The sequence below is a fragment of the Oncorhynchus gorbuscha genome, unplaced genomic scaffold, assembly GCF_021184085.1.
Source record: "Oncorhynchus gorbuscha isolate QuinsamMale2020 ecotype Even-year unplaced genomic scaffold, OgorEven_v1.0 Un_scaffold_2510, whole genome shotgun sequence".
In the NCBI taxonomy this organism is placed as follows: domain Eukaryota; kingdom Metazoa; phylum Chordata; class Actinopteri; order Salmoniformes; family Salmonidae; genus Oncorhynchus; species Oncorhynchus gorbuscha.
Window position 1 is genome coordinate 1 of NW_025747002.1, and position 15996 is coordinate 15996.

Consider the following 15996-nt stretch of genomic DNA (forward strand, 5'->3'; position numbering starts at 1 on the left):
CTGTTCGTCATGCTTTAGTGTGATATAACCTGTTCGTCATGCTTTAGTGTAATCCATTGTGTTCCTCCTCAGGGAGCCACAGACTCGGAGAAGCGGGTTGTGTGTCTGTCAGCGGAGAACGAGAGTCTGAAACAGAGTCTGACTGTCACCCAGGGCCTCCTGCAGCAGCTCTCTGTCATCCCCTCCCAGTCCAGCTCTATACTCATCAAGGTGAGAAGCAGTCCCAAACGAAACACTAGTCCCTATACAATAACCACAAATATTGAATTTGAAGTTGTTTGAAGCTGAAACCGCGTACAAATTGAACGTCTCCCTGTAGGAGAATGAGAACCTGCGCAGCCGGGTGCAGCACCTGGAGAGTTCCCTGCAGCAGAGGGCTGATCAGCTGTCTCACCTGGAGCGACAGAGCGAACAAAGCGAGTGGAGGAGAGGAGAGGAGCAGAGGAGAAGAGAGGAGAGAGTGAGGGAGTTGCAGCTCGAGCTGGATAAAGAGAGGGCCAAAGAGCCACAGGTCAAGGTAGGGATTGTCTGCAAAAGACACCTTGCTGTTAATACAATACCTTCTCATTCTCTTATTTTACCTTTATTTAACTAGGCAAGTCAGTTAAGAACAAATTCTTATTTAAAATGATGGCCTACCCCGGCCAAACCCTTCCCTAACCCGGACAATTGTGCCCCGCTCTATGGGACTCCCGATCACAGCCGGTTGTGATACAGCCCAGGATCGAACCCGGGTCTGTAGTGATGCTGTAGTGATGCCACTGCGATACAGTGCTTTAGACTGCTGCGCCACTCGGTTCTGGATTCATTCAAATGAATCTAACAGTTTTCTGATGGTTTGGAATCAGACACTGGTCTTGTTGGTCCTGGAGAAGCGGGTTGTGTGGTCCTTCTGTAGCTCAGTTGGTAGAGCATGGCGCTTGTAACGCCAGGGTAGTGGGTTCGATCCCCGGGACCACCCATACGTAGAATGTATGCACACATGACTGTAAGTCGCTTTGGATAAAAGCGTCTGCTAAATGGCATATATATATATATGGCATATATTGTTGAATAAATGGTTTTATATTAAATGAGGTTATAACCTTCATTGGTATTTTCCGGGACAGATTGTCACTCAAACTGTGGAGGTGGAGTCACCGGTGACTCTGAGGCAGTTGGCTGAGGCCAGAGAGAGGAACGAGCAGCTGTCAGAGAAACTGACCAATCAGAACGAGAAGTGCAGACAACTGGAGGAGCACATCAGGAAGTCAGATGAATTCAGCTGTAACCTGCAACACAAGGTGAGAACCAATGAAAAGTCACCTGCAACACAAGGTGAGAACCAATGAAAAGTCACCTGCAACACAAGGTGGGAACCAATGAAAAGTCACAGTATTGGTTTGAACGTCCTGTGAAATATTGTTCTGTGAAATATTCATGAAGAAATATTACATTCCTGAGAAAAAATGTATTCTACTTCAAAGTTCACAATGACGAGATTTAACAGTTAAATTACTAACCAGAAGAAGAAACTATAGTGTATAATACTAACCTTCATTCCTACCAAGCTATGCAAGGTATTATCTGCATCCAATATGGCATCCTATTCCCTATGTCACGTACTACTGGACCCATGTTGGCTGGAGCCCAATGGGTCCTGGTCTAAAGTAGTGAACGAAATAGGGAGCAGGGTGGCATTTGGGACGCATTCCAATTCATGAACCTCCTCATCATATGCTGAATGTGAATGGGACTGCCTCTCCCAGATTGCAGCGTACGAGCGGGAGATCAGCGTACTGCAGGAGGAACTGCTGAAGGAGATAGGTCACCTGGAGGAGAAGAAGGAGGAGGCTGTAAAGGCTGCAGCGACCTGCTCCGTAGAACACTTCCAGAGCCTGCAGGACCAGTTCTTTAGTGAGTCCCATCTAGTACAACCTTCAGAAGCTTCTACAGACTGTGCAGATATGCTGTGATGGGCTTGTTGAATCTGGGAGCGCTGTTGATTCATAGGATGTTGTGCTTCATGCTCATCACATCACCATTGAGCATCTGTGACAGTCTTTCTTTCTTTCTTTCTTTCTTTCTTTCTTTCTTTCTTTCTTTCTTTCTTTCTTTCACATTTACATTTAAGTCATTTCTTTCTTATCCAGAGCGACTTACAAATTGGTGCATTCTTTCTCTATGACATCCAGTGGAACAGTCACTTTACAATAGTGCATCTAAAACTTGGCCTGGGTGTGTCTGTTCTTTCTTTCTCTATCTCTTTCTTTCTTTGTGTGTGTGTGTGTGTGTGTGTGTGTGTGTGTGTCTGTGTGTGTGTGTGTGTGTGTGTGTGTGTGTGTGTGTGTGTGTGTGTGTGTGTGTGTGTGTGTGTGTGTGTGTGTGTGTGTGTGTGTGTGTGTGTGTGTGTGTGTGTGTGTGTGTGTCCTGTGGCAGACCTGCAGAAGCGTCTGACAGCGCTCCTCCGACCCTGCGCACCATGAAGACAGACTACGCCAGCCTGAGGAGTCAGGTCCGCAACTTCTCCGACTTCTACGGAGCAGCCATCACCGACGCCAAGAAACAGGTCCCACAAAACACTGCTGCTGGATTAACCAGCGTTGTTTCAAGTCAAATCAAACTTGATTTAAAGTGAAATTTAAACCCACAAACTGTAAATCAATCAAATGAAAGAGATAAAAACCAAACAGAAGGCAGCAGAAAAGATGTAAAGAGAAAACGATGTCTGAAGTTACAGTAAAGATATAACATTAATTAAAGGCCAAGCTGAAAAGGTGTGGTGTGTGTTCACCGTTTATCTCTGGCCTGTCTGTGTAGATATCAGCAGCTATGAGTGAGATTTCACCGTTTATCTCTGGCCTGTCTGTGTAGATATCAGCAGCTATGAGTGAGATTTCACCGTTTATCTCTGGCCTGTCTGTGTAGATATCAGCAGCTATGAGTGAGATTTCACCGTTTATCTCTGGCCTGTCTGTGTAGATATCAGCAGCTATGAGTGAGATTTCACCGTTTATCTCTGGCCTGTCTGTGTAGATATCAGCAGCTATGACTGAGATGTCGGAGGCCAACAAGGACCTCCTGGAGAAGTACAGGAAGGAGGTGGCACTGCGGAGGAAGTACCACGAGCAGCTGGTCGAGCTCAAAGGTATGGTGAAACAAGTTCCAGATGAAGGAAGAGACTGGAGGAGGGAGTCTCTTTGTTCTATTGGGAAAAAAAGGCAATTATATATAACGCTGTATCATTATTAAAATAAACTGTCATTGTTGCTAGGCAACATCCGTGTGCTGTGCCGTGTGAAGCCGGTTCTGAAGGAGGACCAGCATGAGGAGGGCCAATCAGTGGTGGTAACCACGGACCCCAACAACGAATCAGCTCTCTCCGTGCTGAAAGGGCAGGGCCGCTGCCATAACTTTGAACTGGACCGTGTCTTCCACCCTCAGGCCACTCAGGAAGAGGTATACTGAGAAACTCAGTCTCCATTACGAGACACAGTGCTGTCACTTCTCTATCTATTTAAATGAGTGGACGCCATGATGGCTCAGGGGTGGTATTTCAGTTTCTGTGGTGTGACTCAAAAAACAGCAGTGACTGTGAACGATACACACTCGCTAACCGTTGGTTTTCTACTGTGTCTAAGGTCTTCCAGGAGATCGAGCCCCTGGTGACATCCTGTATAGATGGATATCACGTCTGCATCTTTGCCTATGGGCAGACTGGCTCTGGGAAGACCTACACCATGGAGGTGTGTTGTAGCACTGCATACGAATGTGTAATGTAAGGTTTATAAATGTGTTGTTGTTAAATAAGGCTGAATATTTGATTGAAATTGACTCGTTGTATCAAAATCTCCATCCTTTGTTGTCGTCAGGGCAGCACAGAGAACCCAGGCATCAACCAGCGTGCTCTGAAACACCTGTTTAGTGAGATAGAGGACAGGAAGGACATGTGGACGTACACCGTGACTGTCAGCTCTGTGGAGATCTACAACGAGGTGCTCAGGTACCTTCCCAGCTGCTCTCCTTCCCTCTCAATGACTGGCAGAAAACTATCCCAGCATTTAGAAGTGGTGATATGTTTTATCATTCATTATTCGAGTCTTCCGTTTTATATTTGTGCCACTATATTGTTTTATATTAGTATATGAGGCCTTAAATATATGAAAAGTGCTTTAAGTTAGTGTGGCGATAAACTGACAATAACTTCCTGTTCTGTCCCCAGAGACCTGCTGAGTAAGGATGGAGAGAAGCTGGACATTAAGATCAACCCAGACGGAACAGGACAGCTGCACGTCCCTGGACTCCGGCTCATAGAGGTCAAGAGCTTCCAACACATCAAGAAAGTGAGGAGACTCACGTTTATTTTTCTCAGGGTGAAAGTCCTGGTAACTTTCCAGTTTATTCCCTGCTGATCGGTAGAATCTTCCAACCATTATTTCTGGAAAACCTGGGAATTTGGGGATAGTTACCGGAATTTGGCAACTGTATACTTTTTTCAGTGGGACTGATTTCTCAACTATATCAATAGATCATTTCCTTGACTTTTCGACCTCAAATTTGATAATAATTTAATATACTATATTAAGCCATTTAACAGACGCTTTTATTCAAAGAAACTTACAGTCAACTGGCAAACATTTTACGTATGGGTTGCCCAGGGAGTAGAACCCACAATCCTGGTGTTGCCGTGCTCTACCTGCTGAAACCTGCTGAGCCCTGCGCTCTACCTGCTGAGCCATACATCTCCATCAGAACCCTAATGGTTCATTTATTGTAATGGGAAAGTGTATACAATCATATGAAAATATGCCACGTGCAAGTTTCCTATAATTCTATATAATTCTATATCACATTTCCATGAAATCTGTCACTTCCTGTGTAGCTTCTGGCGCAGGCGCGTCGTAACAGGATCACCTTCGGGACCCAGATGAACCAGCACAGCTCTCGTTCTCATGCCCTCCTCATGATCACTGTGCTGGGGACTGACCTGGCCAGCGGGGCCAAGACCACAGGTACGTCACACCTTAGAGACGAGACACACAATGCAAACTAACCGTTAGAAGCAGCAGGTGGCTGTCCTATTGCCTGTGATCAGGTACGTCACACCTTAGAGATGGGACACACAGTACCAACTAACCGTTAGAAGCAGCAGGTGGCTGTCCTATTGCCTGTGATCAGGTCGTCACACCTTAGAGATGGGGACACACAGTACCAACTAACCGTTAGAAGCAGCAGGTGGCTGTCCTATTGCCTGTGATCAGGTACGTCACCTTAGAGACGGGACACACAGTACCAACTAACCGTTAGAAGCAGCAGGTGGCTGTCCTATTGCCTGTGATCAGGTACGTCACACCTTAGAGACGGGACACACAGTGCCAACTAACCGTTAGAAGCAGCAGGTGGCTGTCCTATTGCCTGTGATCAGGTACGTCACACCTTAGAGACGGGACACACAGTACCAACTAACCGTTAGAAGCAGCAGGTGGCTGTCCTGTGCCTATGATCAGGACGTCACACCTTAGAGATGGGACACACAGTACCAACTAACCGTTAGAAGCAGCAGGTGGCTGTCCTATTGCCTGTGATCAGGTACGTCACACCTTAGAGATGGGACACACAGTACCAACTAACCGTTAGAAGCAGCAGGTGGCTGTCCTATTGCCTGTGATCAGGTACCTCACACCTTAGAGACGGGACACACAGTACCAACTAACCGTTAGAAGCAGCAGGTGGCTGTCCTATTGCCTGTGATCAGGTACCTCACACCTTAGAGATGGGACACACAGTACCAACTAACCGTTAGAAGCAGCAGGTGGCTGTCCTATTGCCTGTGATCAGGTACGTCACACCTTAGAGACGGGACACACAGTACCAACTAACCGTTAGAAGCAGCAGGTGGCTGTCCTATTGCCTGTGATCAGGTACGTCACACCTTAGAGACGAGACACACAGTACCAACTAACCGTTAGAAGCAGCAGGTGGCTGTCCTATTGCCTGTGATCAGGTACCTCACACCTTAGAGACGGGACACACAGTACCAACTAACCGTTAGAAGCAGCAGGTGGCTGTCCTATTGCCTGTGATCAGGTACGTCACACCTTAGAGACGAGACGAGACACACAGTACCAACTAACCGTTAGAAGCAGCAGGTGGCTGTCCTATTGCCTGTGATCAGGTACCTCACACCTTAGAGACGAGACACACAGTACCAACTAACCGTTAGAAGCAGCAGGTGGCTGTCCTATTGCCTGTGATCAGGTACGTCACACCTTAGAGATGAGACACACAGTACCAACTAACCGTTAGAAGCAGCAGGTGGCTGTCCTATTGCCTGTGATCAGGTACCTCACACCTTAGAGACGGGACACACAGTACCAACTAACCGTTAGAAGCAGCAGGTGGCTGTCCTATTGCCTGTGATCAGGTACGTCACACCTTAGAGATGGGACACACAGTACCAACTAACCGTTAGAAGCAGCAGGTGGCTGTCCTATTGCCTGTGATCAGGTACCTCACACCTTAGAGACGGGACACACAGTACCAACTAACCGTTAGAAGCAGCAGGTGGCTGTCCTATTGCCTGTGATCAGGTACCTCACACCTTAGAGATGGGACACACAGTACCAACTAACCGTTAGAAGCAGCAGGTGGCTGTCCTATTGCCTGTGATCAGGTACGTCACACCTTAGAGACGGGACACACAGTACCAACTAACCGTTAGAAGCAGCAGGTGGCTGTCCTATTGCCTGTGATCAGGTACGTCACACCTTAGAGACGAGACACACAGTACCAACTAACCGTTAGAAGCAGCAGGTGGCTGTCCTATTGCCTGTGATCAGGTACCTCACACCTTAGAGACGGGACACACAGTACCAACTAACCGTTAGAAGCAGCAGGTGGCTGTCCTATTGCCTGTGATCAGGTACGTCACACCTTAGAGACAGGACACACAGTACCAACTAGCCGTTAGAAGCAGCAGGTGGCTGTCCTATTGCCTGTGATCAGAACAGCGGCTGTCATTTTCTGTTCATCACGTGATTCTACATGCTGAATCACCACCGTTCATCGACGCCCGCTGCTTTTCACCGTTTGTCGGCGAGGTGTGTTTTGTCTGGGGTGCACTACTCATTTGGCAAGTGGGCCGGTTCCAAATATTGACAAGATTCAAGGGACCAGAAAACGTTACGTTAACGGGTGAATTTTTTTGTGACATCTGCAGGCAAGTTGAACCTGGTGGACCTGGCTGGCTCTGAGAGGGTCTGGAAGTCAGGAGCTGAGGGAGAGAGGCTGAAGGAGGCCCAGAACATCAACCGCTCCCTGCTGGCTCTGGGGGACGTTATCCAGGCTCTGAGGGGGAAGGAGAAACACATCCCCTTCAGAAACAGTCGCCTCACATACCTGCTGCAGGACTCACTGGGCAAGGGCAACAAGACAGCCATGGTGGTGCAGGTAGGGACTCAGGACAGTACAGTATGTCTGATATGGTGGTGCAGGTAGGGACTCAGGACAGTACAGTATGTCTGATATGGTGGTGCAGGTAGGGACTCAGGACAGTACAGTATGTCTGATATGGTGGTGCAGGTAGGGACTCAGGACAGTACAGTATGTCTGATATGGTGGTGCAGGTAGGGACTCAGGACAGTACAGTATGTCTGATATGGTGGTGCAGGTAGGGACTCAGGACAGTACAGTACGTCTGATATGGTGGTGCAGGTAGGGACTCAGGACAGTACAGTATGTCTGATATGGTGATGCAGGTAGGGACTCAGGACAGTACAGTACGTCTGATACACACAGATTACAATGTCTGTATATCCATCTATATGTATACCCATAGGGCTGGCTTCCCGGACATTAAGCCTTGTCCTGGACTAAAAAGCATTCTGAATGGAGAAGTCCATACTGTATTTAGCCTACACATTACAAGACAACTAGGCTAAGGTGGTGCAGCCTGGCTTACACAACATACAGTACACTACATCAAACACACTGATTATACTGTCATATCTGTCTGGAAGTGTCCTCTCTGATGCTCTGGTCCTCCTCCAGGTGTCTGCTCTGGAGAGTAACGTGGGAGAGACCATGTGTTCTCTGAAGTTTGCTGAGAGGGTTTGTAAGGTGGAGCTGGGGCCTGCGGCCAGGAAGATACAGAGAGGAGGGGGAAGTCATCAGTGTGACTAGAACTCCCCTTCCTGAAGTCATCCAACTTCCTGTTCCTATGGACGACCAGGACTCCAGGGACTCAACAGACACGCAGCCAACCAAATACATCAACAAGCAATAACAACATCAAACAACCCCCCTCTTCCCAGTCAGCCAGTCAGTCTATCAGTCTGTTTATCAGTCAGTCAGTATAAAAGCTACCAGGTGTGTATTCAGTGAGATTAAATATTGAGAATATTGCAGATTCTCTAGTCTACCGATCATAATGTCTGTTCATGTCATGCACAGGAGGTTGGTGGCACCTTAATTGGGGAGAACACATGGTTTCCATGGTTTCCAGGTGTTTGATGCCATTCCATTCGCTCACGTTACACCCACCTGAACAGACCCCAGCTGTAACGTTACATCCTCCTGAACAGACCCCAGCTGTAACGTTACATCCTCCTGAACAGACCCCATATGTAACATTACACCCACCTGAACAGACCCCAGCTGTAACGTTACACCCATCTGAACAGACCCCAGCTGTAACGTTACACCCACCTGAACAGACCCCAGCTGTAACGTTACACCCACCTGAACAGACCCCAGCTGTAACGTTACACCCACCTGAACAGACCCCAGCTGTAACGTTACATCCTCCTGAACAGACCCCAGCTGTAACGTTACACCCTCCTGAAACAGACCCTAGCTGTAACGTTACACCCACCTGAACAGACCCCATATGTAACATTACACCCACCTGAACAGACCCCAGCTGTAACGTTACACCCTCCTGAACAGACCCCAGCTGTAACGTTACATCCTCCTGAAACAGACCCTAGCTGTAACGTTACACCCACCTGAACAGACCCCATATGTAACATTACACCCACCTGAACAGACCCCAGCTGTAACGTTACACCCATCTGAACAGACCCCAGCTGTAACGTTACATCCTCCTGAACAGACCCCAGCTATAACGTTACATCCTCCTGAACAGACCCCAGCTGAGTCTAAAATTATTCTGATTATCCTGATAAAGAAGGGCTATGACTTGAGGTCTCCATGACAACGTCATCAGGATAACAGATACGATTGAAGGGATAGGATGTCTCTACTGTCTCCTGTCTGCTGCTGTTCAGATAAGAAGTCTCTACGGTCTCCTGTCTGCTGCTGTTCAGATAAGAAGTCTCTACTGTCTCCTGTCTGCTGCTGTTCAGATAAGAAGTCTCTACGGTCTCCTGTCTGCTGCTGTTCAGATAAGAAGTCTCTACTGTCTCCTGTCTGCTGCTGTTCAGATAAGAAGTCTCTACTGTCTCCTGTCTGCTGCTGTTCAGATAAGAAGTCTCTACTGTCTCCTGTCTGCTGCTGTTCAGATAAGAAGTCTCTACTGTCTCCTGTCTGCTGCTGGTCAGATAAGAAGTCTCTACTGTCTCCTGTCTGCTGCTGTTCAGATAAGAAGTCTCTACGGTCTCCTGTCTGCTGCTGTTCAGATAAGAAGTCTCTACGGTCTCCTGTCTGCTGCTGTTCAGATAAGAAGTCTCTACTGTCTCCTGTCTGCTGCTGTTCAGATAAGAAGTCTCTACGGTCTCCTGTCTGCTGCTGTTCAGATAAGAAGTCTCTACTGTCTCCTGTCTGCTGCTGTTCAGATAAGAAGTCTCTACTGTCTCCTGTCTGCTGCTGTTCAGATAAGAAGTCTCTACGGTCTCCTGTCTGCTGCTGTTCAGATAAGAAGTCTCTACTGTCTCCTGTCTGCTGCTGTTCAGATAAGAAGTCTCTACTGTCTCCTGTCTGCTGCTGTTCAGATAAGAAGTCTCTACTGTCTCCTGTCTGCTGCTGTTCAGATAAGAAGTCTCTACTGTCTCCTGTCTGCTGCTGTTCAGATAAGAAGTCTCTACGGTCTCCTGTCTGCTGCTGTTCAGATAAGAAGTCTCTACTGTCTCCTGTCTGCTGCTGTTCAGATAAGAAGTCTCTACGGTCTCCTGTCTGCTGCTGTTCAGATAAGGCCCTTGTCATCAGCTCATCTGCATGATGCACCAACCAGTATGACATCATCATCACCAAAACACTAACCCGAGTACCAAGACAACCTCTACCTTTGAAACTTCCCACTAGAACCACAACTAAACAAAAAAAAAAAATGCTGTTTCCTTTGACTGAATTGCCAGGAGTTCTTCATCAGGGGTTGTATGTTTCAAGCATCTCAGAATACGGGTGCTGGTCTAGGATCAGGAACTCCCTGTAGTTATTATAACCGTCTTCATTATGACCCGAGAGGCAAAACTGATCCTAGATCAGCACTTCTACTCAGACATTTTGGGAATACAGGCCTTGAATGCTATTTCCACCATCACAATGCTTAGAGATGTTTCATTAAGATGCAACATGTTCTCCAAGAGATGAGTGTCACAGTAGATACACATCTGTGCTGTTCTATTCTTGCAGTATTAACTATCAAGCTATATCTTCTGTATGATAACACGTGAGCTTCTTTGATTCCAATATAGACATGGCCTATCTTAAAAAGGCACTGTAGTGTGTAGGATCAATCTGAGTTTTGTGTAAGTGATGGATTGGGCTGTATTAGCTCTGGTCCAGGGTGTTAGTACAGCTACCTTCAGGTAGTCTCTGGTCCAGGGTGTTAGTACAGCTACCTTCAGGTACTCTGGTCCAGGGTGATAGTACAGCTACCTTCAGGTAGTCTGGTCCAGGGTGTTAGTACAGCTACCTTCAGGTAGTCTCTGGTCCAGGGTGTTAGTACAGCTACCTTCAGGTAGTCTCTGGTCCAGGGTGTTAGTACAGCTACCTTCAGGTAGTCTCTGGTCCAGGGTGTTAGTACAGCTACCTTCAGGTAGTCTCTGGTCCAGGGTGTTAGTATGGCCTGCTGAAGTCTCAGCAGGGGGCATGTTAACTCCATGGACCAGAGTGTTAGTGCTGCTTCCTGAAGTCTCAGCAAGGGGCATGTTAACTCCATGGACCAGAGTGTTAGTGCTGCTTCCTGAAGTCTCAGCAAGGGGCATGTTAACTCCATGGACCAGAGTGTTAGTGCTGCTTCCTGAAGTCTCAGCAGGGGGCATGTTAACTCCATGGACCAGAGTGAAGGATATACCTACTTTCAATGATGACCTCTATCACAAAATGTGTCATTATTGTGAAGTTGGAAAAAGCGGTTTGTGGTGCGTTATCGTATTTCTCTCATACGGCCTAATTCACTGGCTTTCAGTGAAGTGAGCAATTACCCCTGCGTCCCAAATGGTACCCTGTTCCCTATATAGTACCCTACTTCTGACCAGGACTCTATGGGCCCAGGGGTGCTATTTGGAACCCAGACAGAGAGTGCAGTAGGTAGCTAGCCCTGTGTGACAATATGATAAATAACTAAGTGCTGTTATATGTGCAATTCAGATGTAGTATCTTAGATCACTCTGTTGCAGGAGAACCATCCTGCAACGCAGGAAACATAAAACTTGTCATGTATTTGTCATTTCCATTCATGACTTGATTTTCCATTATGAGCAATGTAATCAACCCTTACAAAAAAAAAGTCCATTAATTATAATCCACATAATAATTCACATCTCCTGTTGCTACGGGATTATTTTCCTGCTGTAGCAACCTGGCTCAAATTAAGATCCTACTTTGATAGAGCAACTTGGTGTGTTTTGGGGACTGGTGGGAAGCACTTTGTGAAATAAATAGTTTTGCGCTTTTCAGGCCAATTTAGGTGCTTTAGATGTATAATTAGTGAAATATCATCATACCAAAAATGTCTTTGTTCATTGTAATCTGTTTTTTTCAGTCAACTGTTGGGTTCGTATAATAATATATGAATAATATAATAAATAATAATATATGCCATTTAATCCCCTTACAGTCAGTCAACTGTTGGGTTAATAGTATATTTTATGTCAATAGAGTAGCAATACATTTCCTGTTGCAGTAACTTATTATACAAGTGGATATACAAGTGGTCACTTTACAATCTGATTGGTTAAGGATCAGTTTTCAGCTGATTTTCAAAATAAATTTGGAATTTTAAAAAAATGTGGGGGAACTCATTCTGTGTTGTCTATTTTATATAATATTTCAGTCTCAAAGAAAAGGTCACGACACAAACGTTGGGAAAATCCAAATCATTTTACTGGAAAAATATAATTAAAAAGACACATGAATAACAGACGATCCTTACAACAGCTGTATACAACAACCCCCAATGATCCTCCAGCTAGCACTACACTGACAAAGTCTGGTCGGACTTTCACACAGGCTCTGCATCCCAAATGGCACCCTACTCCCCATCTAGCACACTACTTGTCAAAAGTAGTGATCTATATAGGGAATAGGGTGTCATTTGTGACAAGTACTAGGACCGGAGTTCAGAAGTCATCAAGGTGACACATCTAACTGGCATATTCACACTCCCCAGTAGCTTTAACAGCTACGGAAACCAAAAGCCCCCGATTCCCAAAACAAACATTCAGCTGAACAGAACAGACACATTGGTAGGGTCAGATCCAGGGTCGCGTGGTGTGTCTCTGGATTAAGGGGTCAGTCTGAGTCCCCCTCTGCTGTGACCCCTATGGCTCCTACAGCTCCAGCCAGCTCCTCCTCGCTGCCTTTCAGACGATCGACACACTGCACACACACACACACACGACACACCACACACACACACACACACACACACACACACACACACACACACACACACACACACACACACACACACACACACACACACACACACACACACACACACCTATACTTCAGAAAAGGGTGTAGCACAAAATACAAAGGATCTGATATTGGCGTAGAGGAGACATAACTGTAGTGCCCAAGCTGCTGCCACCATGTATTCTTCATTGTCTTTAGCTCCTACCATGTTTATCATTTCACAACAAAACACCTGGAACGGCCCATTTTAGACCGTTTACAGCCCCTCCAGACTGAATCTATCCCTTGGTGCTTTCTGATGGAATATGTGGGCCGAAGCCAAATCTATTCTGAGAATGTAGATCACAGGAAGAGTAGAGGAATCACGTCAAGCCTCCCTGGACTCTGGAATCCACAGAGCAATTAGTCTGATACAGTCAGTAACTCCATTACATTTACATTTAAGTCATTTAGCAGACGCTCTTATCCAGAGCGACTTACAAATTGGAAAACTCCATGTTCAGACCAGTCATATATAGTCTGATACAGTCACTAACTCCACGTTCAGACCAGTCATATATAGTCTGATACAGTCACTAACTCCATGTTCAGACCAGTCATATATAGTCTGATACAGTCACTAACTCAATGTTCAGACCAGTCATATATAGTCTGATACAGTCACTAACTCCACGTTCAGACCAGTCATATATAGTCTGATACAGTCAGTGACTCCATGTTCAGACCAGTCATATATAGTCTGATACAGTCAGACCAGTCATATATAGTCTGATACAGTCCCTAACTCCACGTTCAGACCAGCCATATATAGTCTGATACAGTCACTAACTCCATGTTCAGACCAGTCATATATAGTCTGATACAGTCAGACCAGTCATATATAGTCTGATACAGTCACTAACTCCACGTTCAGACCAGTCATATATAGTCTGATACAGTCACTAACTCCACGTTCAGACCAGTCATATATAGTCTGATACAGTCACTAACTCCATGTTCAGACCAGTCATATATAGTCTGATACAGTCAGACCAGTCATATATAGTCTGATACAGTCACTAACTCCACGTTCAGACCAGTCATATATAGTCTGATACAGTCACTAACTCCACGTTCAGACCAGTCATATATAGTCTGATACAGTCAGACCAGTCATATATAGTCTGATACAGTCACTAACTCCATGTTCAGACCAGTCATATATAGTCTGATACAGTCACTAACTCCATGTTCAGACCAGTCATATATAGTCTGATACAGTCAGACCAGTCATATATAGTCTGATACAGTCCCTAACTCCATGTTCAGACCAGTCATATATAGTCTGATACAGTCAGACCAGTCATATATAGTCTGATACAGTCCCTAACTCCATGTTCAGACCAGTCATATAGTCTGATACAGTCCCTAACTCCATGTTCAGACCAGTCATATATAGTCTGATACAGTCACTAACTCTACGTTCAGACCAGTCATATATAGTCTGATACAGTCACTAACTCCACGTTCAGACCAGTCATATATAGACAGTCAGACCAGTCATATATAGTCTGATACAGTCACTAACTCCATGTTCAGACCAGTCATATATAGTCTGATAGTCATCAGTCACTAACCAGTCATATATAGTCTGATACAGTCAGACCAGTCATATATAGTCTGATACAGTCAGACCAGTCATATATAGTCTGATACAGTCAGACCAGTCATATATAGTCTGATACAGTCAGACCAGTCATATATAGTCTGATACAGTCAGACCAGTCATATATAGTCTGATACAGTCACTAACTCCATGTTCAGACCAGTCATATATAGTCTGATACAGTCACTAACTCCATGTCCAGACCAGTCATATATAGTCTGATACAGTCACTAACTCCATGTCCAGACCAGTCATATATAGTCTGATACAGTCACTAACTCCATGTTCAGACCAGTCATATATAGTCTGATACAGTCACTAACTCCATGTCCAGACCAGTCATATATAGTCTGATACAGTCACTAACTCCACGTTCAGACCAGTCATATATAGTCTGATACAGTCACTAACTCCATGTTCAGACCAGTCATATATAGTCTGATACAGTCAGACCAGTCATATATAGTCTGATACAGTCACTAACTCCATGTTCAGACCAGTCATATATAGTCTGATACAGTCACTAACTCCATGTTCAGACCAGTCATATATAGTCTGATACAGTCAGACCAGTCATATATAGTCTGATACAGTCACTAACTCCACGTTCAGACCAGTCATATATAGTCTGATACAGTCCCTAACTCCACGTTCAGACCAGTCATATATAGTCTGATACAGTCCCTAACTCCACGTTCAGACCAGTCATATATAGTCTGATACAGTCAGACCAGTCATATATAGTCTGATACAGTCACTAACTCCACGTTCAGACCAGTCATATATAGTCTGATACAGTCAGACCAGTCATATATAGTCTGATACAGTCCCTAACTCCATGTTCAGACCAGTCATATATAGTCTGATACAGTCACTAACTCCACGTTCAGACCAGTCATATATAGTCTGATACAGTCACTAACTCCATGTTCAGACCAGTCATATATAGTCTGATACAGTCACTAACTCCATGTTCAGACCAGTCATATATAGTCTGATACAGTCACTAACTCCACGTTCAGACCAGTCATATATAGTCTGATACAGTCAGACCAGTCATATATAGTCTGATACAGTCACTAACTCCATGTTCAGACCAGTCATATATAGTCCGATACAGTCACTAACTCCACGTTCAGACCAGTCATATATAGTCTGATACAGTCAGACCAGTCATATATAGTCTGATACAGTCACTAACTCCATGTTCAGACCAGTCATATATAGTCTGATAGTCACTAACTCCATGTTCAGACCAGTCATATACAGTCTGATACAGTCAGACCAGTCATATATAGTCTGATACAGTCCCTAACTCCACGTTCAGACCAGTCATATATAGTCTGATACAGTCACTAACTCCATGTTCATATATAGTCTGATACAGTCAGACCAGTCATATATAGTCTGATACAGTCACTAACTCAGTTCAGACCAGTCATATATAGTCTGATACAGTCACTAACTCCACGTTCAGACCAGTCATATATAGTCTGATACAGTCAGACCAGTCAGTATATAGTCTGATACAGTCACTAACCCCATGTTCAGAC

At 45.3% G+C, this 15996-nt stretch overlaps 2 protein-coding genes across 2 annotated transcripts; both read left to right on the plus strand.

The window, feature by feature from the left end:
• Positions 1-72: 72 nt before the first annotated feature.
• Positions 73-1955, plus strand: LOC124025883 (kinesin-like protein KIFC3; the record flags this gene model as incomplete). The annotated part of the gene is made up of 4 exons (XM_046339197.1): positions 73-210; positions 320-517; positions 1110-1283; positions 1749-1955. Coding segments are annotated over 4 exons (717 nt in total), but the record flags the coding sequence as incomplete, so codon positions are not given.
• Positions 1956-2452: 497 nt separating this feature from the next.
• LOC124025887 (kinesin-like protein KIFC3) lies at positions 2453-9357 on the plus strand. The gene is made up of 9 exons (XM_046339200.1): positions 2453-2548; positions 3016-3127; positions 3254-3438; positions 3621-3725; positions 3852-3982; positions 4202-4322; positions 4862-4991; positions 7199-7428; positions 8029-9357. The coding sequence occupies exons 1-9, from the start codon at positions 2462-2464 to the stop codon at positions 8158-8160; spliced, it is 1233 nt and encodes a 410-aa protein (XP_046195156.1). The 5' UTR covers positions 2453-2461; the 3' UTR covers positions 8161-9357.
• The last annotated feature ends 6639 nt before the right edge of the window (positions 9358-15996 follow it).

Excerpts from the sequence above, each read along its gene's own strand:
- LOC124025887 (XM_046339200.1), top strand. The coding sequence starts at position 2,462 with ATGAAGACAGACTACGCCAGCCTGAGGAGTCAGGTCCGCAACTTCTCC. Across the intron at positions 2,549-3,015 it reads TCACCGACGCCAAGAAACAG|ATATCAGCAGCTATGACTGA; the intron begins GTCCCACAAAAC and ends CTGTCTGTGTAG. Across the intron at positions 3,128-3,253 it reads GCAGCTGGTCGAGCTCAAAG|GCAACATCCGTGTGCTGTGC; the intron begins GTATGGTGAAAC and ends CATTGTTGCTAG.